The sequence below is a fragment of the Dunckerocampus dactyliophorus genome, chromosome 8 (assembly GCF_027744805.1).
Source record: "Dunckerocampus dactyliophorus isolate RoL2022-P2 chromosome 8, RoL_Ddac_1.1, whole genome shotgun sequence".
In the NCBI taxonomy this organism is placed as follows: Eukaryota; Metazoa; Chordata; class Actinopteri; order Syngnathiformes; family Syngnathidae; genus Dunckerocampus; species Dunckerocampus dactyliophorus.
Genome location: NC_072826.1, coordinates 13587955 through 13610960, shown reverse-complemented (window position 1 = coordinate 13610960; position 23006 = coordinate 13587955). Strand labels below are relative to the sequence as shown.

Sequence of the window (23006 nt, the reverse complement as noted above, 5' to 3'; positions counted from 1 at the left end):
TCCCTCTCTACACGTCATCCTTTGAACCAACAGTATGTTGAACACAACAATGTCAGCAAGGATAAATGGATGGTATAAGTCAACAAACATAGTGTCATTAGACACACACACACACACTGTTTAGATTGAGTAACATAGTAGCATGTGAGCATACACTGACCACACCACAACATTAGCTCATTCTATACCAAAGACGTATTCGTTTTTTTTACTTTTTTTTTGCGCAAGAGGCAACAAGAGGTGCTGTTTTAAAAACAGCCACAATGTGGCAGAAGTGCATTTGATAAGAGCCCGGCATGGATCATTTGCATATATTAACACACTCGACAGCAAGGAAGAAGTGGATGAGCATGGAGGAGAGCATCATGCAGAAGGTTACGGAAATTTGAATAAATGCACACACACACACACAGTTGAGTTCCAAATGTGCAAACTGTAAATAGTTCATGGTGTTTTATTTGTAAATAGTTATTTTCATGTAAAACAACCCTTTTTGTGTTTATGTTGTGGTAGAGTTGTTTAGATATTTGAGCTGTCACAAAATCAAAAAATTGGTGTCAAAGTGAAAGTTAAGCTTGAAACGCATCTTCACAAAAAGCTGTTTTCCTCCCTTTTCTTGTTGGGACCTGATAATTTCCTGAAACTTACCTATGTTCTACTGCTGATTATTAAAGAATGTAAAAAGGGAGAAACAACCTTTTTTTTTTCCTGATGAAAGACAAGTCTAGTCTTTCTTTTGGTACCCATAGAACACAATACTATTCTGTGTGCCTTGAAAAACCTGTCAAAATCGTCTGAAATGGCCGGTACTGAAGGGGTTGTCTTTTTGTAAAATGGCTGGGATTGAATGAGTTCATGTAGGTACACCCGCGCACTTAATGAGGTCCAATACAAAAAATTTAGCCTTCAGAAACAGTCATGCTTCACTTTTGATAGATATTCATTGAACAGTGTTATTAGGATTGTGGTGATTTTAGTGCATGCAGTAGTGTTGTCAGTAGTATTATCATTGCATGCATGCAGTGATGCAGCAGTGAAACAACACTAAAAGTGAATGTTACTTCTGATTCCTTACTTCCAGACTCCAAAGCGATTGTGGATGGCAACCTGAAACTGATCCTCGGTCTGGTCTGGACTCTGATCCTGCACTACTCCATCTCCATGCCCATGTACGAGGGCGAGGATGACGAGGTAGCGTCCTGCGTCTGCGTAGTTATGAAATTGCATTATGCAATTCGTCGGGTCTGTTTTCTTTTCAGTCCGAGTCCAAGACCCCCAAGCAGCGTCTGCTGGGCTGGATCCAGCACAAAGTCCCAGACCTGCCAATCACCAACTTCAACCAAGACTGGAGGACAGGAATGGCTCTGGGAGCGCTGGTGGACGGCTGTGCACCAGGTACTGTTGAAACATAAACCAATAAAACAGCACAGCTTCTGAACCCCCCTTGATGAGGCTGATCCTTTTTTGGGAGTAAGTGTTGCGGAATAGCCTAGAAAGCTCATTTGTTTTGTGCAAGTTTTGAGTGTAATCGCCCAAAAAATGTTGGTCAGATTCCAAGTTGTGCAACTTGAGGAGTGTGCAACTTTAGCGTGTTTAATGTAGCTAATGCAGTGTTCATGTACTAACCCATGATTGAGGCCATGAGACAACATGTTTGTGGACAAATGTCTTGGGATCAGTATTGATTAGACTTAAAAGTGGTTCAGGGAGTCGTATTAGCTTCCTTTCATCATAACTTACTGTATGTAATCCGGTATTTTTATTTAAATTTTGCAAGCAGGTGCATGTGTTTACATTGTGTGTGTGTGTTTTTTTTTTTGCAGGCCTGTGTCCAGATTGGGAGACGTGGGATCCAGTGAAACCAGTGGAAAACGCCACTGAAGCCATGCAACTAGCCGATGAATGGCTGGGAATCCCGCAGGTTCGATTCCTGCAAAAACAAATGGATATTACTTTCACTCTACATTAGAGGTCTACCATCAAGTAGAGTGTTATGTACCTCTAATATGCCATGTTTGTCACATTTAGTAGTCTACCTCCAATGTACCATGTTTACATAACATTGAATGTACCTCTAATGGTCCATAGTTACATCATATTTAATGCACATCTATTGTACTATATTTAGATCATATTGAATGGTCAACAAACAAAAATGTATCTGTGTAGGCTCTCAGTCGTACAGGAGTTGTCCATCGAGGAAAAGGCTTCTTGAGACATCATCTGTACTTCTGTGTAGAAGGTGTCGGACGTTTCGCTCCTCATCCGAAGAGCTTCGTCAGCAAACTAATAAGTGCTGGTAGCTTAGGCCTTAAATACAGTAAGAGTGGGCGGAATTGGTGTGCCAACACCCTCCTCCTATTGGTTCGTTACACTAAGCCTGGGCGGAGCAGTGGTATAATCCTATCCTGTTATTCACACCTACGATAAAAGGGAAGTGTCGCTCCCTGAATTGGGTATGAACGACTCTGATACTGGCTTGTTAGCATCTATTGTTCTGGCTCGGCCCTGCCTTCACCTCATTTGCAAGACTAAGAGCTGTGGGTTTTGGTCTCAGTAACCTGCTGAACACAGGGTCCAAATTAAACCTCAAACCACCATTCCGATTCAATGATGGGTTCTGTTGTTTGACAAAAATAGCTTCCTTTACTCCTCTTTCAAACCATCTGTTTTCTTTGGCCAAAATCTTTACCTCGCTGTCCTGAAAAGAGTGATTGGTAGCTTTCAGGTGTAGATGTACTGCTGATTGAGGACCACTAGCATTGTCCCTGCGATGTTGATAAAGCCTTTTTTGGAGCATTTGCTTAGTTTCCCCAATGTAGTGCTCTTTGCATTCCTCATCTTTACAGTGGATGGAATAGACCACATTGCTCTGTTTCTGGTTTGGAGCCTTGTCTTTAGGATGCACTAATTTTTGTCTCAGGGTATTTACTGGTTTGAAATAGGTAGGAATTTTGAGTTGCCATAAGATCCTCTGGAGTTTTTCGGAGACCCCCGCTACATAAGGGACTACCACTCCTCTCCTTTTTGCTTCTGTGGGCTTTTGGGTTTCTTTCCCTACTCTCTTCTTTTGACATTTGTTAAAAGCCCACCGTGGGTACCCACAGGTTGAGAGCGCTCTCTGGACATGTTGTGTCTCCTTTTTCTTTCCCTCAGCACTAGTTGGTATTTGTTCCGCTCTATGTTGGAGGGTCCTAATAACCCCTAGTTTATGTTGTAGTGGATGGTTTGATTCAAAAAGCAGGTATTGGTCAGTGTGTGTGGCCTTTCTAAAGACCTCTGTAAGTAGCTGTCTGTCCTTTCCTATAATTACCTTGCAGTCTAAGAAGGCTAGTTGGTTTTCTTTAGTGTCCTCGCGAGTAAATTTGATATTGGTGTCCACCGCATTGATGTGATCTGTGAAAGACTGAATTTCTTGTTTTTTGAGCTGGTACGTAGCTTAGAAAAGGCCACTCTTAAATTAGCAGATTTAAGGAACCACCTCAGATTCAATCTTAGATGCAGGCAGAGTAGGTTAATCCCCAAATGCATGAGGCAAGCGTCCCTTGAGCAAGGACACTTGGCAAGGAAAATGCAACAAAACTACATCAGAAAAATACAGAATTTGAGAATTAGGAGACTTAACATAGAGATAAAAAATAAACAGTCTGAAGTAGAAACCTTCTATCAGAGATTGCAAACCAAGCTTACGCACGAAACCTATCAGGAGGTTTGTGAATTTACCAAATCAGGTTATATGAAGCACCATAGCAAAACCAAAGAAAGGCATAAGGGAAAATTCCAGAAACTTCTATTGGAAAATCGACCACAGCTTGTCGTAAACACTAAGGATGGGGGGAATCAGACCAATACTAAAGAAAATTGGATCAAAAATCTGTCAGACAGAAGCCTCTCGGAGACAGAGAAGGCAGTATTAACCAAGGGTCTCAACTTCTCAGTGACTCCTAAAACGATACCCACAGTAGACTATATCACAGCAGCTGAATCGGCCATCAGGAACAATAACCTTTCTAGAACAGAGGCAGGGGACCTTCGTCTGAGAATATCGGCCCTTCTCAGTAGTGCCAAACCACCACCGTCCAATATCACGTTAGGTGAGAGGAAAGCATTAGCGGCTCTGCAGAAAGATGAGAGCATCACCATCTTACCAGCTGATAAGGGCAGATGCACAGTGGTTCTCAACACATTGGACTACGAAGAAAAAATAACAAGTCTAATTAGTGATGCCAACACATATGAGCAACTTAAAAGGGACCCATCCAGTAGGTATAAGAAAGAAATCATACACTGTCTCCAAAAGTTAGAGAAGGAAGAACTAATTGACAGACAGATGTATCATAGGTTATACCCTGGGGAGGCTACACCATGTATCTATGGCCTTCCAAAAATCCACAAGGAAGGGTTTCCCCTCAGACCCATTGTCTGTAGCATTGACTCTACCACGTACAATGTAGCGAAATATGTAAAAACAGTCTTATCCCCATTGGTAGGCAACACTGATCATCATATAGAGAACACAAAAGGGTTTGTGGCGAGCATCAAAGACCTCAGATTGGAGCCAGAGGAAACTTTGGTGTCTTATGATGTGACTTCACTTTTCACATCTGTCCCCACCTCAGCAGCAGTCTCGGTGGTGAGGAAGAGACTGCTCGAGGACTCAACTCTGCATCGGAGAACAAAACTTAGTGCTGACCACATCTGCCAATTACTGGAAATTTGCCTTAACACCACATATTTTCAGTTTAGAGGGAAATTCTACAGACAAATTCATGGTTGTGCTATGGGCTCACCAGTCTCACCCATAGTGGCGAATCTGTACATGGAAGAGATGGAGAAACAGGCTCTCACATCCTTCTCAGGGACAAAACCAAGGCACTGGTTTAGATACGTGGATGACACCTTTGTCATAATCAAAAAACAAGAAATTCAGTCTTTCACAGATCACATCAATGCGGTGGACACCAATATCAAATTTACTCGCGAGGACACTAAAGAAAACCAACTAGCCTTCTTAGACTGCAAGGTAATTATAGGAAAGGACAGACAGCTACTTACAGAGGTCTTTAGAAAGGCCACACACACTGACCAATACCTGCTTTTTGAATCAAACCATCCACTACAACATAAACTAGGGGTTATTAGGACCCTCCAACATAGAGCGGAACAAATACCAACTAGTGCTGAGGGAAAGAAAAAGGAGACACAACATGTCCAGAGAGCGCTCTCAACCTGTGGGTACCCACGGTGGGCTTTTAACAAATGTCAAAAGAAGAGAGTAGGGAAAGAAACCCAAAAGCCCACAGAAGCAAAAAGGAGAGGAGTGGTAGTCCCTTATGTAGCGGGGGTCTCCGAAAAACTCCAGAGGATCTTATGGCAACACAAAATTCCTACCTATTTCAAACCAGTAAATACCCTGAGACAAAAATTAGTGCATCCTAAAGACAAGGCTCCAAACCAGAAACAGAGCAATGTGGTCTATTCCATCCACTGTAAAGATGAGGAATGCAAAGAGCACTACATTGGGGAAACTAAGCAAATGCTCCAAAAAAGGCTTTATCAACATCGCAGGGACAATGCTAGTGGTCCTCAATCAGCAGTACATCTACACCTGAAAGCTACCAATCACTCTTTTCAGGACAGCGAGGTAAAGATTTTGGCCAAAGAAAACAGATGGTTTGAAAGAGGAGTAAAGGAAGCTATTTTTGTCAAACAACAGAACCCATCATTGAATCGGAATGGTGGTTTGAGGTTCAATTTGGACCCTGTGTTCAGCAGGTTACTGAGACCAAAACCCACAGCTCTTAGTCTTGCAAATGAGGTGAAGGCAGGGCCGAGCCAGAACAATAGATGCTAACAAGCCAGTATCAGAGTCGTTCATACCCAATTCAGGGAGCGACACTTCCCTTTTATCGTAGGTGTGAATAACAGGATAGGATTATACCACTGCTCCGCCCAGGCTTAGTGTAACGAACCAATAGGAGGAGGGTGTTGGCACACCAATTCCGCCCACTCTTACTGTATTTAAGGCCTAAGCTACCAGCACTTATTAGTTTGCTGACGAAGCTCTTCGGATGAGGAGCGAAACGTCCGACACCTTCTACACAGAAGTACAGATGACGTCTCAAGAAGCCTTTTCCTCGATAAACAAAAATGTACTGTATTTACATTATATTTACTGGTATGTGCAGGTGATTGCTCCAGAGGAGATCATCGACCCACAGGTTGATGAGATGTCTGTGATGACCTACCTATCACAGTTCCCCAAATCCAAACTAAAGCCAGGAGCGCCACTGAAGCCCAAACTCAACCCCAAGAAGGCCCGTGCTTATGGACCAGGTACACATACAGAGACTTTGGTACGAAGCAGACTTTTGTTATTCGCTTGACACATAGTGACAGTTCTATGTCCACTCATCCACCCAACCGCTCTCAGGGTTAATGTACCATTGATAGCCCAAAAGTGTGCCAAGAAGTTGCAATGCTGTTTGCTAATGGAATTGCAAAACAAATGCTTGCTTGGGGGAAGTTCCTTGTGAACACACTTCCTCAAAGGCCATCTGGTGGCTGCTGGGAAGACTGGAAAACACTGGTGTGTTTTACAATGACAGGAAGCCTGTGCCTGAGAAGGAAATACAGTATATGGACACCAAAACATCACTGGGTCAAAAAACGAACCTCCATTGACAAATCTGTTTTTAAGGAACATGCTTGAAATGTTGCTCTTGTTCCTCTGCAGGTATTGAACCAGCGGGCAACAGGGTGCTTCGCCCTGCTGTGTTCACAGTGGACACTTTCAGCGCTGGACAGGGTCAGGTCACTGTTTATATGGACCAACCGGACGGCACCAGAGAGGAGGTGAACATCTTAATTGCCTTATTCTTCTCACCATAATGATGGTCTGGCAGGTCCAAAAGTAACCCTGATGTCTTATTGAACGTCTCAGCTGAAGGTGGAGCCCAATGAAGCCAAGAAGACCTACAATGTCTCCTATGTTCCTCAAGTGATGGGACCTCACAAGGTCACCTTCTTAATGAATAATCTCACATTAGCTTTTTGTGTTCTCCGTCAAGCTACTGTAAAGGCATCTGACTCCGCCTCCTAGGTGACGGTGTTGTTTGCAGGCCAGCCCATTCCTAAGAGTCCCTTTGAGGTCAACGTGGACAAAGCACTGGGTGACGCCTCCAAAGTGGCGGTGAAAGGACCAGGAATCGAACCTATGGGCAACATTGCTAACAAACCCACATACTTCGACATCTACACTGCTGGTGAGAAGAATGCCTATTTTTGGAGAGGAAAAACAGCAATGGAAAGGTTTTCCCACAGGAAAAAAAATGCCAAAAAAATATGACTAAAAATCTGCAAATTTGCAGGGACGTGTGTGGTGCATGCGGAATCGCAAATATGCAGGATCCACTGTATGCAAGCTTCAACAATATGAGCTAATATTTGAGACGATTTGCTTGTCTTTTCGCAGTAATAAGTCTTAAAAACCTGATGGAAAATGAATGGATTTTGAACTGGGAGGATATGTACAAAATCAACAAGAGTGGAAGGGCAATGGCAGTGTATGTGGAGAAACATGTGCTAAAATAAAAATAATTTTAGAATGTGTATCGAAATGTATAGAAAAGCAAAAATACATTAGTGACTTGTATGTACAGAACACCTAAGTCAAATATTTTTAATGACTAGATTAAGGCAAGTAGGTAATTTTCATCTGTGGGGCTCTCGACATTGATTTGTTGACCCCTCATAAACAAAAGACGATTGATGGCGGATAGTATGAGCCTATGTCCTAAGATCATATACCCCTAGGATCACAAGACCAAGCAGAATAACTGACCGCTGTGCCACGCTTATTGACAGTAGTATTTTCCCAAATTATTTTGATAAGAGTGGCTTGTTAATCAATGGCATCAGTGATCATCTACCTATTCACTATGAGAACGGATGACAAAAGACTATGCACAGAGAAATGTATCAATGCTTTTAAGAATGATGTCTCCTAAATGCATTTAATAGTAAAATTACAATCGATGACGTTTTATCAAAATGCCTTGGTAGGTACTGCTGTTTTGGTAATGGTAATGTTTATTAAAGTTAATTTTGAACATGCATGCAAGGTAACATTGAAGTACATGACATGTTTACAGTTGCATAATTTCAACAGGCCTAAACAACCTACTCAAGTTTGTGCTTGGTGGAGGTAATAATGCTGTGGTTGTGTATGTCTTGTATGTAGGGGCGGGCACAGGAGACGTGACCGTCATGGTTAAAGACCCTCAAGGCCGTGACAACACCGTGGAGGTGATGATAGAGGATAAGGGTGACAACTTGTACCGCTGCACTTACCGACCCACCCAGGCCGGCCTGCACACTGTCAGCGTCACCTTCGGAGGCGGCAGTGTGCCCAGGAGTCCCTTCATGGTGGACGTGGGCCCAGGTGAGATGTTAGTTTGTTGAGGCAGCTCTGCTCTGACACCACCAATCATTCTTCATCCTTGTGTGGCATGCAGCCTGCGTACCGGGCGCGTGCAGAGCAATGGGCCGTGGCCTACGGGCGTCTGGTATGAGAGTGCAGCAATTGGGTGACTTCAGGGTGGACACCAGGAACGGCGGCAGTGGAGAGCTGAAGATTGTGGTCAAAGATCCCAGTGAGTCTTAAGAGACAGGAAACTAATTACACAAAGTTGTTGAATAGGGAATAATAAAGGTGTTTTTTCAGAGGGTGGCGATGAGCGAGTGAAGCACATATCCAGTCAAGACAACGTACACTCCTATGAGTATTACCCCATCAGTACAGGCAAATATACAGTCGCCATTGCCTGGGGTGGCCAGCATATCCCCAAGAGGTGAGCTGTGCAGTGTGTGTGTGTGCGTGCGTGCATGTGTGTGTAACGGGGAGGTATGGCCAAGAATTTGGACCGGTTTTTAAATGAAATTAGTGCATGGATACGTGTGCATCTACTCAACCTGTAGGATGGATAGACTATTTGTGTTCAACATTGGATTCATATTGCTCAGATTTTGTGCATAGACGACACTCTCATTGGTTCAACGTTTTGTGTGTCGTGCGAGAGAATGGCTAAAAAAACATCTTCAATTTTGATGACATATTTTTCTCATAGATTCAATGTCATTCAAGAGAGCTGCAAACTGATTGCTTTGATGTTTTATGGCACTTGTAAACGTACAGTATTATAAAGAAGTGAAGGCTGCCACTGGGATACATTATGGCTGTCTATTACCATGCATTTCTAGTTTGGTTACACTGTTTCATTTAATTCGGGGCAGGTTTTCTCTGCTAGACACACTTTTTTTATTTAAACAAGTCAGGACAAAGACATGCTTTCTAGTATTTTCTACATAGTTTGCTGCTGCAGGACCAGAGTGAAAGATGTGTCCTTTGGGGATTAACCCCCTTTTCTTACGCCCACTTTTAGGTACAGGAAGTGAGACGCAGAATGTGACTGGATTTTAGATTGGATCTGGTTTTTATTTGCACACTTGACGTTGTTGACAACTGAGGCAGAGCACCAATAGCTATGCAAACTTGACTGGTTCAGACACAAATGTGCTAAAAGGGCAACACAGAACAAACTTTATAACAATTTCTTTTTCTCTTCCTATGTTTACCATGTAACGCATGACCTTGAATCTACACCCGATTGTTGTGTTCACACCAGGCCAAACGAATCCGCCTCAAGAGAAACAATGAACCAAAATTGGATTAAATCCGACTTAAAATATGCTAGTGTGAAAGCACCGTTTAGAACATAGGTGGGAATAGAGGAGAAAGATGTGCTTACAGATAAAGCACTTCTTGACTGAGCTGGCTGGAAAAACCTGCAGTAAATGTTGATTTTAAATATGCTGCAGGCCAAAGCAAGCAGGCTGCTAGAATGCTAGCTAGCGCCGCTACACAGGGCACACAGCTTGCTGGAGTCAAATAAAATGTTCCCAAAACAGACTGTAAAAAGTTTGGAGCAATGATCTTGTTAATTAGTGGAAACAGTAAATCAGTTGCTGTATTATACTTTAGATTTATAATGTTTTAAAGCAACATTGGTGTCTGTATTTGTTACACAGTGTAAATAGTACAACCACTGACTTTTAGAGTCGGCCTGGCAATTTTGTGGCTTCTGTGGCGCAGGGGTGGGACGCTGCCTATGTGAATGGGAATTGCATAAAGTGTGACTGGGGTGTGACCCGAGACTCACTTATCCTGTTGTGTTAATGATGAAAGTGGTTGTCCAACAAGCTGACTTTATCATACATCTAGTTCCTTGATTGTGGTATGCTGGGTTGCTGTGAGTTGTGGCAATACCATGCCTTTGCTAGGTTCTGTACGAAAGGCATAAATGAATAAATGTTGGATCTTCTGTTAGGGCTTGGAGGCAGCTGTTTGGCAGTATCACTGTGTTACGGAGGGTCGTGACAAATAAAAGCTTTCAGCATTAAACATGCAGCTGTACTTGAAATGATAAGTTAAATATGTTCATTCACGCTCCGGTGGTAGAGTGGTCGTCTCCCAACCTGAAGGTTGCGGGTTTGATCCTCTGTCCTCCCGTTAGCAAGTTGAGGTATCCCTGGGCATGATACAGAACCCCCAGTTGCTCCTGATGCTGTGTCATCAGGTAAATGTGCTAACAATGTCAACGCGCTTTGAGTGCCTTGGAGGTGGAAAAGCGAAAAAAGCAAGTGAAAGACCATTCACCATTACTTTTGGATGGCCTGAAGTGCAGTGGTAGTGTTAATAAGGCATCGTTGTTGACTCTCCTCAGTCCCTTTGAAGTGGTCGTGGGTCCGGAGGCGGGTCCTCAGCAGATCAGGGCCTGGGGTCCTGGTCTAGAAGGAGGGGTTGTGAGCAAACCTGCCATCTTTGTCGTGGAGTCTGTTGGCAGCGACGTCGGTGTCCTGGGTGAGTGAGTCGCCAGTCTAAAATGAAAACGAAGCCTTTCCGCTCTTGTGTGTAGGCTCACCTGACCTGCCTTGTCTTCAGGTTTTGCCATCGAGGGGCCGTCACAGGCCAAGATAGAGTGTGAGGACCAGAATGATGGCTCATGTGATGTCCAGTACTGGCCCACAGAGCCCGGTGAGTACGCCGTGCATGTGACCTGCGACGACGAGGACATCGAACACAGCCCCTTCATGGCATACATCCTCCCTGACCGCCACATCAACCACCCCGACAAGGTCAGGGTTGCTATTAGTCCAGTTTGTTTTCGTTCTGTCAAGATCCTCCCACTAAGATCCACCTGCCAACTGCTCATCTCGTCCTTGCACAGGTCCAAGCATTTGGACCCGGGCTTGAGAAGAATGGCTGCTTGGTCCACGAGCCAGTGGAGTTCACTGTCAGCGCTAAGGATGCTGGGAACGGACCTCTGAAGATCATAACACAGGTAACATGCAGCAAACTGATCACTAATCAATACGGTATTTTGAAAATGTTTTCATAGGAAGTAATCATATCATGTGACTCAGTTTGTTCCAGGCATCATAAAAGATTGAACTGTACAGGAACAAATATTTTAACATCGTTAACTGACATGCAAGTGTAAAAATAATATAAAAGAAAACGACTAAAGTTTTGAAGTTGTCTGACAGGCATGTTACCTCTTGCTGCCATTACAGGCACCCCTCTGTGGTGGAAAACACAACACAAAAAAGCCAAATAGAACAAACAGTTCACCCTTTATTTGCCCACTGAGCTAAAGTCTCACAAGCTAAGCTGATACCATGTATGATGATGCTCAGAAGTGAACTACCGTACAGTTGAAGATGTAAATTCTGCATCCTTCCACGTGCATCTTGTATGTGTTAGGACGCAGAGGGTCTTCCTGTGGAGGTGAAGGTGAGGAGCAAAGGAGACGGGCTGTACTCGTGCTCGTACACGCCCACCTCGGCGCTCAAACACACGGTGGCCGTGGCCTGGGGAGGAGTCAGCATCCCCAACAGCCCCTTCAGGGTAAGCAGCCCATCAGCAGGACGCCACGAAGATCCTGATGGCAAAGAAGTTGTTGTTGCTTCACAGCCTTTAAGCACTAAGGTTGTCCGGTCGCAGGAAACGACAAGCAGCAAAGCTAAGAAAGCACTCATTATCATTACTTATACTGAGGAGAGGCACAGCTTTTAGTGTCCATTTCAAAGCAAACACACTTGAACAAAAATCACACTGATTATATTACATTATATGCAGCATATTGTCATCATATTAATGAAAACGCTTGACTAGCTGAAAAGAAATCAGTATTAATGAGGTGCTGTTATGTTGAAGTTTGCCTTAGTTATCAATTGTCCACAGTATCATGTGCTCACTGTGGGTTTCCAGTAGCAGATCATTTGTTTCTTTGGTATTAATATTTTTATTTGACTGAACTGCATCACTAGCACTATGATCAAATGACTGTACAATGCAACCACACTGTTAGCAAATATGTTTCCCTTTTTAAACGCGCTAACCCTCTCATGTTATGTGTTATTGAACTGCTCAATGTGCACTCGCCAGTCATTCAAGCACAGCTAACACTGACCATGCACTGTAACTGACCCATTTGTCATATTTTAACGCTTCTTGGTGCTCCGCTTGATAGATTCCAAACTTTTCCCTTTCCAAACCAGAAAGCAGTGAACCAATTTGGGGGATTTTTGGGACATTTAGTTTTAAGGTTTAGTAGACATTCAAACAAAGAAGGCGAACCTCAGTTTTTGTGTTGAGAGGAGGCTACGGAGAGCTACAGTTGTGGTCGCTTTAGGGCGAAAGTGGGGTCCCAGGACAAGCCTTGTGGGACTCAGTGTTGAACTTGCAGGAACTGGACATCCATGACTGGTACAGGTGACTAGACAGGTAGAATGGGAACTAGAGGTGAGCAGAAAAGGCTGAGTTAAGATGGGAGAGCATCATGTCGAACAGCTATTGCCGTATTGACCCAAATGTGTTAAATAAACTGTAAAATAATATATGACTTTATAAGATGACCCTGAATATAAGACAAGATCATTTTTCATTTTTGGAAAAAGAAAAAAGACATGGATAATTTATTTCCTAGGTATTAATTCATTACCGTTATCAAAATTGGCATCATAGCTCGAGAAGTTGTTTGCCGCATGTATAAATGACACAAGTCCTCGAATGTAAGACGACTCGTCTTTTTCAGACTTTTTCCCGTGGAATAATATACAGTTGTTACATTCTGGTCAATACGGTCAGGTGAAGAAGAGGGCAAGAACAGCAAGGCAGTGATGAAGGCCACACTTGACAGCTGAAGTCCAGGTTTATTTGGCTAGTATGAGTTGGTACTCTTCCAGTATGGGAATGTTGTCCAAGTCCAGCATAGTTGAAACCAGGAAACCTTCAGAAAAGAAGCAGATAATCCTTGCCCTCTATGCCTTAAGTGTGCAAGCAAATCATTAACCTGAGCAGGAAGAGGAAGGGAAGGCGCTACCATGAGACCAGAAGCACTTCTTTGCTCTCTACTCTGGAGTAGAGTTGTTTGTTGGCTGCCAGGCTGTCCCTCAGCTCCGTGCCCATGCAGAAATTCAGAAAAGCTTTGAGCCAGAGGAAAAATAGAGCTGCTGCGGTGGTGAGTCGGAGGAAGATATGTCCTTTTTTGACTAGCTTGTGACGTGTCACGTCCTAACACACCGACTGTGGTGTCATATACTGGTGACATTGAGTGATAAAAAGTATGATGTATGTTCTCCCATCAATTAACGACTGAGATGTTCAGAGACGTCTTTTGATTTTAATTCGGGACAGGACTCCCAGTAGTCCGACATTAGATGTGTTGTTTTATCAATGCTATAGTGACAGACAACTAAACAGGGAGACCTTTATATAAGTGAAAAAAAATGGTAGGTTATGGTAGGTTGTGGCCATGCAGTCATGTACTGTCCTCCCCCCACCATAAAAACTTTGGATAGGATGGGGCCATGTCGAAGATAGTTGTAATCGTTGTACAATTCTACCACTAGGGGCACCACTAGTATGCACAGCGACTCGGTGGCACTGATTACGGAAAGAACTTATGGATCTCTTCGGGGTGTCATTTTCATTAAATTGTCATAACTTCCTTCCATGGTGGGTGAGGTCAGCACCTAGTGTGTGACCGCATGTAAGCATTGACTCCAGAGTTGCCCCCCATTGGTGTAATTTTCTGTTTTTATCTGCAAGAGAACTCCCTATTCTTCCCACTGGCATGCTAGTATACATTTCTAGTTTGCATACGAGTATGTCGATTTAGCACCTTATTTTTTAAATATTCTTATCCATTTGTTACTTTGTGAGAGTTTAATGTGTTTTCCTCTGGCTTAATTTTTCACAGCTGATAAACTGCGAGGAGAGTTTGTGGGAACATAACGTGTTAGCCTTACACTGGTTAAAACATTTCCATTTTTTTTCTAATATTGGCTCTTGATGGCACTGAATTTGTTCATAATTGTTCTCTGCAAAATCAAGTCATGTCATGTAACTCATCAACTATATACGTTTAGTTGAAAGACATAGTAGAGTTCAAATTTGCTTCAAAATAAATTCTGACATGTCCTTCAAACTGTGTTTTGTCTGTTTTCGACTTGCCTGCATGTTCACATTTGAGTGTGGTGTTGTTTACACTGTGATCTTGCATTTTACTAACACATTACTAACTTGCCTAATCACGTCTTTTTGTTTTTATCCAAAAAACAAGCAATATTTGAGATTTGGAAACAAAAGAAAAAAACAAAATTTGGAGATGCACAAGCTTTTTTTATGACACAATGTCATAATTAAAACACAAGACATAGGTGAAGATCTATGTGCCTTGTCGTTGCAGGTCAATGTGGGCAAAGGTAGCCACCCCAACTTGGTCAACGTATTCGGTCCTGGCGTGGAAAGGACAGGCCCCAAGGCCAATGAGCCGACACACTTCACAGTGGACTGTTCCGGAGCTGGAGATGGTAATCTACACACTCCTGTTTCGTTTTTAGGATTTCTTCACTCTGCATGCTTTAAAAGCTTAAAACGCATGATGATTTAAAGACATCGGCTTTTGTAGCCACTAATAATAGATTACGTTGCAAGGGAAAAAAACCTAGTGTGCTTATTCGTCTGTTGATGCAGTTGTCAACCACAATCTTTTTTTAATTGAAAACTACAGATTTTTGTGTCAGATATTGCTATTCCATCTTCAATGTGATTAATTAATTAAAACACCTCAAATAGATGGACTTGAGTCCCACCACTAGTTTCACACTAGTTATGAATTAGGCTTTCATTTCCAAATCTCCAGTGGTTTCTGTTCAACACAGTCAATCTCATTCCTGTCATTGTTGCAATTCCTGTGCTGTGATTGCAAACGATGCTGCTCTGCCGGGAATGCCGATCATTTGTCAGTGCATTGCAAGCATTCCGCACTCCTCACTTGATATTTTTGTCATCGGAGTCGATTCATATCATTTGGTGCTCAGGTGACGTCAGCGTGGGCATCAAGTGCGACGCCAACATGGTCGGCGATAAAGAGGCTGATGTGGACTTTGACATCATTCCAAACGCCAACGACACCTTCACTGTCAAGTACATCCCGCCTGCTGCCGGGAAGCTCACCATTAAAGTCCTGTTCACCGACAAGGTTCTTGCAATACAGTTCTTGTTAGCCGATATGTACAAAATCAGACCAAAGTACAGCCCTCACATTTTAGCATTATCTTGTCAAAGGACAACACTATAGAAAGTAAACTTGGATACAGTTGAGAGTAGTCAGTGTACAGCTTGTATAGAGTATAGATTTACTGAAAATGATTCAACACACAATTTGGACATGTTCACTGTGAGGTGTACTCACTTGTGTTGCCTGTTATTTAGACAATAATTCATATTCAATGGATGGTAAATCTATACTGCTATGCAAGGTATAAACAGACAATTCTAACATATATCTTACTGTCATAAAAATGCTGAAATGGGAAGGGCTGTACTCACTTTTGTCAGATACTGTGAAGTGTAGTGAAGGGTGAGTCCCTACATGTGTGTTTTCACTCAGGAAGTTCCTCAGAGTCCTTTCCTCGTCAAAGTGGATCCCTCCCATGACTCATCAAAGGTCAAGGCAGAGGGTCCTGGACTGGCTCGCACTGGTAAGACTCAAGTTATTATTTACAACACTTTGAAATGTACTTCACTTCCTTTTCTTCTTGTGTCCAGGTGTTGAGAGCGGCATACCGACTCATTTTACAGTGCTGACTAAAGGAGCCGGGAAAGCGCTGCTGGACGTTTCCTTCTCATCTCCTGTCAAGGACTTTGACGTCATCGACAACTATGACTACTCTCAGACTGTCAAATACACACCTGTGACGCCGGTAACACAGACACACACACACACATACACACACATACATCAGTACTCCATGGTCGACAAGATGGTTGAGATGATACAAATGAGTTTACCAACTTCTCCACCTAAAAAATTCAGCCCCCAAAGCCAGTTTCACCTAGAAATGTGAAATTTGGTAGGCATGTCTGGCTTGAGTAGACGTACAAAAAAGACAGTTGGTTTACTGCGGCCATTCTGGGGTAATTTTGGCGTTTCCGGTTATCCTGTAAAAATGTACTTGTTCTAGATCATTTGACGGATTGCCACCACACTAGACAGATAAGCCAAGTTTTGTTGCAAAGCTTTAGAATTGTTGTCATGTTTGGGCTGAGAATGGCAGTAAAATCTGCTGGAAAAAGAATCATTTATTCATTTTCCATCTTGCTTATCCTCACTAGGGTCGTGGGAGGCTGGAGCCTATCCCAGCTGACTTTGGGCCAGAGGCGGGTTACATCATGGACTGGTCGACAGCCAATCTCAGGGCACATATAGACAAACAACCATTCACTCACATTCACACCTATGGACAATTTAGAATCTCCAGTTAACTAACAGGTTTATTAGGTTAGGTTAGGTTCATAGAGGAAGGTCATAATGGAACAGCATTTTACAAGTTGGAGCGTTCTTGACTGCTGATCTGTGAGAGCACATCGTCCATTAGACTTTAATGATTGAAATGTTGACCCTCTGTGTTTACAGGGCGACATGAGCATCACGGTAAAGTTTGGAGGAGATCCCATCACAAAGAGCCCCTTCACGGTCGGTGTGGCAGCCCCCCTGAACCTCAATAACGTCACGGTGGACAACTTGGACGGACGTAAGGAAGCTGACCTACCATCTTCAGGAAGACTCATTTCCATTCTTGTAGAAGTTGATGAATAAATTTGTCTGGCAGGAGTGGAGGTGGGACAAGAGCAGCACTTCAAGGTGGACATGAAGGAAGCAGGGGGTCAGGGTCGCTTGGAGGTTGAAGTGGTTAGTGTCGATGCTGGACTGGACGTTGGTTTCAAACCTATTCGGCATTATTTTGAGATTTTCCTCATAAAGTTACATTAACACCAACACCAGGTGTGCATCATTGCCTGTTGTCTTGCGCTGTGGACAAACATTGCCATTTTTTGTGTGTTACTAGCTGAGTCCCAGCCAGAAGGCAGTGCCCTGTAAAGTGGAGCCTCAACCTGGAAATGCAGATGTCCGCCTGGTCCGTTACACACCCACAGAAGAGGGGGTGTACGCCGTCAATGTGTCTTATGATGGACATCCCATCTCTGGGAGCCCCTTCCCCGTGGAAGGACAGCTGCCACCGGACCCAAGCAAGGTAATGTTGTAATCTATGTGGGGAATATCCTGATTTTAGTCTCCAATTAAGTAACTCCGTCCTGAGTCCGAGGCCAGAACCAGTTAATATATTCTATTCTATTCCAAGACAGAAAGTGATCAAAAGTGGTCTTGAATACTTAGTTCTGCACGCTGTCCCATAAAGGTAAAGGCTTTCGGTCTGGGCCTGAAAAGAGGTCTGGTGGGAAACCCAGCAGAGTTTACCATTGACACCAAAGGCGCCGGGACAGGAGGGCTGGGTCTGACGGTGGAGGGTCCGACAGAAGCCAAGATCGAGTGCTCAGACAATGGAGATGGGACCTGCTCTGTCTCCTACCTGCCTACTGAACCTGGAGAATACCTGGTCAACATCCTATTTGAGGAGGTCCACATCCCAGGCTCGCCGTTCAGAGCGGACATCCAGATGCCCTTTGATCCCAGCAAGGTGGTGGCATCTGGGTTGGGCCTGACCAAGGCTAAGGTGAGCACTTTGAATAGACTTCGTGACTGAGTGAGGATCTGTCCTTAAAATGTAAATATGACGTCTTGTGTGTGTGTGTGGACAGGTGGGTGAAGCCAATGTGGTCGATGTGGACTGCTCTCGTGCTGGACACGGTCAGCTCAGCCTGGAGGCCGTCCCAGATCCATCCACTGGTTCTGCACCCTCAGGTTTGCATTCATTGTACAGCATCTCCTCCAGATACCAGACCTTTATTTTTCCAAGGTGCCAAAGTGAAGGTGTCTTCCAGGTATGAAAGCCGAGACGGAGGTGGTGGACAACAAAGACGGGACCTACACGGTCACTTATGTCCCTCTGACCTCTGGTATGTACACACTGCTGCTGAAGTATGGAGGCAAGACCGTTCCTGGTTTCCCAGCCAAGGTGATGGTGGACCCTGCTATCGATGTCTCCAAGGTCAAAGTGTTTGGACGTGGAGTGGACGGAAAAGGTACCCATCACTGACACTAGTATCCTTCTCGGTTAATAGTACACACTGTGCTAAAACCACAGCGCAACGCCTTCCTCCCTTGTTTTCTTTCCAGGTGTTTTCAAAGATGCCACCACAGCATTTACAGTGGACGCTCGCCCTCTGACCCGGCGAGGAGGAGAGCACGTGAAGGTGGAGATCAGGAGTCCTTCTGGAGCGCTGGCAGACTGCATGGTTACAGACAAGGCGGACGGGACGTACAGGGTCGAGTACACTCCCTTTGAGAGCGGTAATTCACAGAAAAAGTTTTACTTTTTTTTTTTTTTAATGCATTTTTTTCCACATAATCCAAACAATTTAAACTTAACTGCAGCGGAACCAAAGGCAACAGTGTCTGAGGTTCTGAGTTAAATGTCATAGTGATGTGTAGAAAAATAAGGTAATGCTTCTTGTGGAGAAATGTGAACGTGCCAAGGCGTGAAAGTAGTCTAGGACATGAAAAGATGTACTCACAAGGTCCTAAAGTTATTGACATGCTAACTTCACCATGCTATGTCACCAGATTGGGGAACCTCACTTGATTCACTCTGGTGGTGGATTATTTTCTACAAACACAAACCCTCTACTATTACATTTCCTGTTTACTGTGTCTGCCCGTCTCGGCAACAAACTTGTTGGACCGTTAGGGAACTCCACTATGGTACCATTGCTTCAGATACTTTCTTGATTCTTTGCAGGAAATTACTCAAGCTGCATAATATAAATAATGTGAAGTTGTTGATACATAAACGTTATCTTAACCAAAATATGACTGTGGTGTAACGGAACGCCATAATCGCGGTTTGGTATGTATTGTACCTTTTTGTTTTAAGGCCGTGATTCGGGTTTATTTCTGATACAGTATGGGAACAAAACTGCTTACGTTTGTGTCAATAGATTCAATGCTTTTCAAAAGGAAACAAAAAAAACTGCACTCTGCTAAGAGTTAATTCACCAATAAATACGATTCTCAAATATAAAATACAAATAGTAACAGAATCTGTACTAATATACAATAGATGATGCTTCTTTTTAGGAAAGTGCAACGATGTAGGCACATTTAGAGAGTTCCTTACTGCCTGAAAGCAGCATAGTTTGCAGCCGACTTCCTGTTCTCTACTGAATAATGGTGGCATATTGTTCGTTTACATATCTCACTGGGAAGGTGAACTGAATGTGAATGTGTACAGCGTCGTGAATCAATGCATATCTGTACTATTATCCATCAATGGAATGAGAGACAACGGCTATGATTCCACATCAAGGCAGATCCTTTAGTGTTGCAATAAGGGAATGAAAGACAAGTGGTGGGTGGGGAAGGCTCCAGACAGACAGTGCTTGAGATGCTTCACCATCTTTCAGGTGACCACAGCATCCAGGTTATCTATGACAACACCCCGGTTCTAAAGAGCCCAGTCAGGGTTTCTGTGTCTGAGGGCTGCGACCCTAGCAGGGTGATGGCTACTGGGCCTGGGCTCCAGAATGGCCTAACTGACAGGCCCAATGCCTTCGACATCATTACCAGGTAGGGGACTCCGTGTGTTTGAGTGCCGTGTTCTTTAAAAAAAAAAAAATACTAATAATTTTACAGAGGGGCTGGCACAGGAGGTCTCGGCATCGCCGTGGAGGGTCCATCAGAGTCAAAGATGGCGTGCAAAGACAACAAAGATGGCAGCTGCAGTGTGGAGTATATTCCCCTTACGCCGGGCATCTATGATATCAATATCACCTACGGAGGAGAGCACATCCCAGGTAGATGAAGTGTTTCACCTCTTATCAGCCCAGATGTACTGTAGGGTTCTTCTTTTCCTAATTTACTGTTATTTTTAAGTTGTTTTTTATTACGGAAGTGGCTTTCTTTTGCCTTCTGATTTGATAGTGATAATGTTTAGTTAGAAGTGTACTTTTAGCATGTTTATTGTTGTGGTTGTAATCAGCAGTGATATGCAACTGCACTGCATCAGAGTGAGTGATGTTTTCCAGGGAGTCCCTTCAAGGTTCCTGTGCAGGACATTGTTGACCCTCATAAGGTCAAAGTGTCTGGTCCAGGTGTGGGTCAAGGGGTCAGAGCCCAAATTCCTCAGTCGTTCACTGTGGACTGCAGAAAGGCGGGTGAGGCCCCGCTTGCCGTGACCGTCAACGCCCCTAGAGGCGTTTCGGAGCCTGTGGAGGTGGTGCACAACAGGGACGGCACCCACACGGTGTCCTACACGCCCTCTGTGGAGGGCCTGTACTCCGTGGCTGTCCAGTATGCGGAGGAGGATATCCCCCGCAGGTACTGAGTGGTACTGCATTAGTAGTTAGGACATAGTTTTAATCTGTGCATTTTCAGAGTAATGTAGGCTGTTTCTTCCAACAGTGACATTTGTGTTTGTTTCTCCTTAGTCCCTTCAGGGTTCGGGTCCTGCCCACTCACGATGCCAGTAAAGTACGAGCCAGCGGTCCTGGCCTGACCAGCAAAGTTCTCGCCAGCTTCCCAGTCGAGTTCAACATTGACACCAAGCAAGCTGGCCAGGGACAGCTCAGCGTGCTCATCACTGTCAGTGACGCCTTCATACAAAACGACTATTGTATAGGAAACCCTCAAGGCAGGGGTGTCTAAAATTTTTCCACTGAGGGACGCATACACAAAATCATCAGGGATTTTGATATTTGATATTCTTCATCGTTAAAACTAATTCGGTGTAGGTTAAGTTATGCTTACATGTTTAGAGAAAAAAAAACATGTCTCAGCTTTGTGTTATAGGCGATGAAGCAAATAGTTTATTGCATTCGTGTGATACCTTGCAACATTTCAAAATGTCCCAACATGTCAGTGCGCCAGTAAAAAAGTATCTGTGGGCTGCTAATGGCCCCGAGTTGGACTTTGGAGACCCATGCTCAAAGAGGAAATTATGTAAAATGTTTCATGGTCATTCTGTGGCCATCATAAAATGTTTAAGTGTTCAATTGACGTCGCAGCCTTCTTTTGAATGAAGTTGTGCAAAAAAAGCCAAAGATAAAGCAAAGCAGACACACCAGTGTTTGATGCTTATTGATCTTGTCTTGTGTGTGACGTTAGCCCCATCTTTTGAGTCCCCATTTTCTGCTGTAACCTCCCCTCAGGACCAGGACGGTAAGCCTAAGCTGCCCAGTATCCATGACAACGGAGATGATACATACGAGGTGTCTTACATACCTGACCGTGCGGGTCGCTACACCATCATCATCAAGTACGGCGGTGACGACATCCTTACATCGCCCTACAGAGTCCAGGCGACGGCAACAGGAGATGCCAGCAAGTGCTTTGCCACCGGTCTGTTACCTCGTTTTATACAAATAAATATTCTAAATTTAGTCTGAACACGCAAATAATGTGATGTTAATGTTCCCCTTGTCAGGCCCAGGTGTGGGCCCCATCGTGGCCCTGGGTGAGGACCTGGCCATCGTCGTGAATGCTAAGGGAGCCGGGAAGGGTAAGGTCAATTGCGTGGTGGTGCGGCCGGACGGCAGTGAGGTGGACGCTGAGGTCATGGAGAACGAGGACGGCACCTTTGATATTTTCTGCACGGCTCTGATGCCTGGGAAATATGTGATATATGTGCGCTTTGGAGGAGAAAACATCCCTGGAAGTCCCTTCAAAGTCATGGTGAGTGAGAGGAGTAACATCCCATGCAGGTCATAAGATTACAGAAGCTTTGACAGGGCTGATAGATGTCTAGTTAGGTCTCCAAATAACAGTGATGTGTGTTATTATCAAGCCAAGAAGATGTCGATTTTTGCGCTTGTTCAAACAAAAGCCCAATGGCAAACAATAATGCCACTTAACTCATTCAAACCCGACCGCCCGATACCAACAATGTATTTATTTTCAAGGTGATGCACTAATGAATTTCACTTCAGAGCAATTTTAAGCCATAAAAACGGCCGCAAAGGGGCCAGACGTGCATTTGATAAGAGCTTGGCAGAGATCATGTGAGTGTAGCGTGCAGAAGGTTATGCATTGTAGGGAGATTTTAATGCATGACACGCATGCGCACATGTAGTTCAGTTAGAAATTGTAAATATTTCATGGTATTACATAAATTGCTATTTTGAACCACTTTTTGTATTGTTTATGTTGGTATAGTTACGATATTTGATCTGTCACAAAAGCAAAAAATATTTGTGTCAAAGTGAAAGTTATCCTTGAAATGTATCTTTACACAAAAAGCTGGTTTTCTCCCTCTTCTAGTCAGGAACTGATATTTTCCTGAAATGTTCTACAGCTAAAGAACAGAAAAAGGTAGAAGCAAACTTGATTTTTTTCTGATGAAAGATGGGATTTTAATCGTTCTTTTGGTAGGTTCCATGTTTATATAGCCATAGAACACAATACTTTGTGTGCCTTGAAAAA

General features: G+C 43.7%; 1 protein-coding gene across 1 annotated transcript in view; it reads left to right on the top strand.

The window, feature by feature from the left end:
* LOC129186923 (filamin-B) overlaps positions 1–23006 on the top strand; it is a 54645-nt gene that overhangs the window by 14601 nt on the left and 17038 nt on the right. The window contains exons 2-32 of the mRNA XM_054785672.1: positions 1082–1191; positions 1260–1395; positions 1824–1921; positions 6189–6336; positions 6737–6855; positions 6944–7018; positions 7103–7265; positions 8243–8443; positions 8517–8654; positions 8726–8852; positions 10785–10921; positions 11003–11196; positions 11289–11402; positions 11825–11968; positions 14814–14937; positions 15448–15608; positions 16020–16110; positions 16178–16332; positions 17046–17163; positions 17242–17321; positions 17479–17664; positions 17830–18144; positions 18230–18332; positions 18413–18613; positions 18708–18881; positions 19994–20156; positions 20223–20383; positions 20615–20906; positions 21017–21170; positions 21737–21926; positions 22012–22259. Of these exons, the coding sequence (XP_054641647.1) occupies positions 1082–1191; positions 1260–1395; positions 1824–1921; positions 6189–6336; positions 6737–6855; positions 6944–7018; positions 7103–7265; positions 8243–8443; positions 8517–8654; positions 8726–8852; positions 10785–10921; positions 11003–11196; positions 11289–11402; positions 11825–11968; positions 14814–14937; positions 15448–15608; positions 16020–16110; positions 16178–16332; positions 17046–17163; positions 17242–17321; positions 17479–17664; positions 17830–18144; positions 18230–18332; positions 18413–18613; positions 18708–18881; positions 19994–20156; positions 20223–20383; positions 20615–20906; positions 21017–21170; positions 21737–21926; positions 22012–22259 (4820 nt within the window). The remainder of the gene's footprint in view (positions 1–1081; positions 1192–1259; positions 1396–1823; positions 1922–6188; positions 6337–6736; positions 6856–6943; positions 7019–7102; positions 7266–8242; positions 8444–8516; positions 8655–8725; positions 8853–10784; positions 10922–11002; positions 11197–11288; positions 11403–11824; positions 11969–14813; positions 14938–15447; positions 15609–16019; positions 16111–16177; positions 16333–17045; positions 17164–17241; positions 17322–17478; positions 17665–17829; positions 18145–18229; positions 18333–18412; positions 18614–18707; positions 18882–19993; positions 20157–20222; positions 20384–20614; positions 20907–21016; positions 21171–21736; positions 21927–22011; positions 22260–23006) is intronic.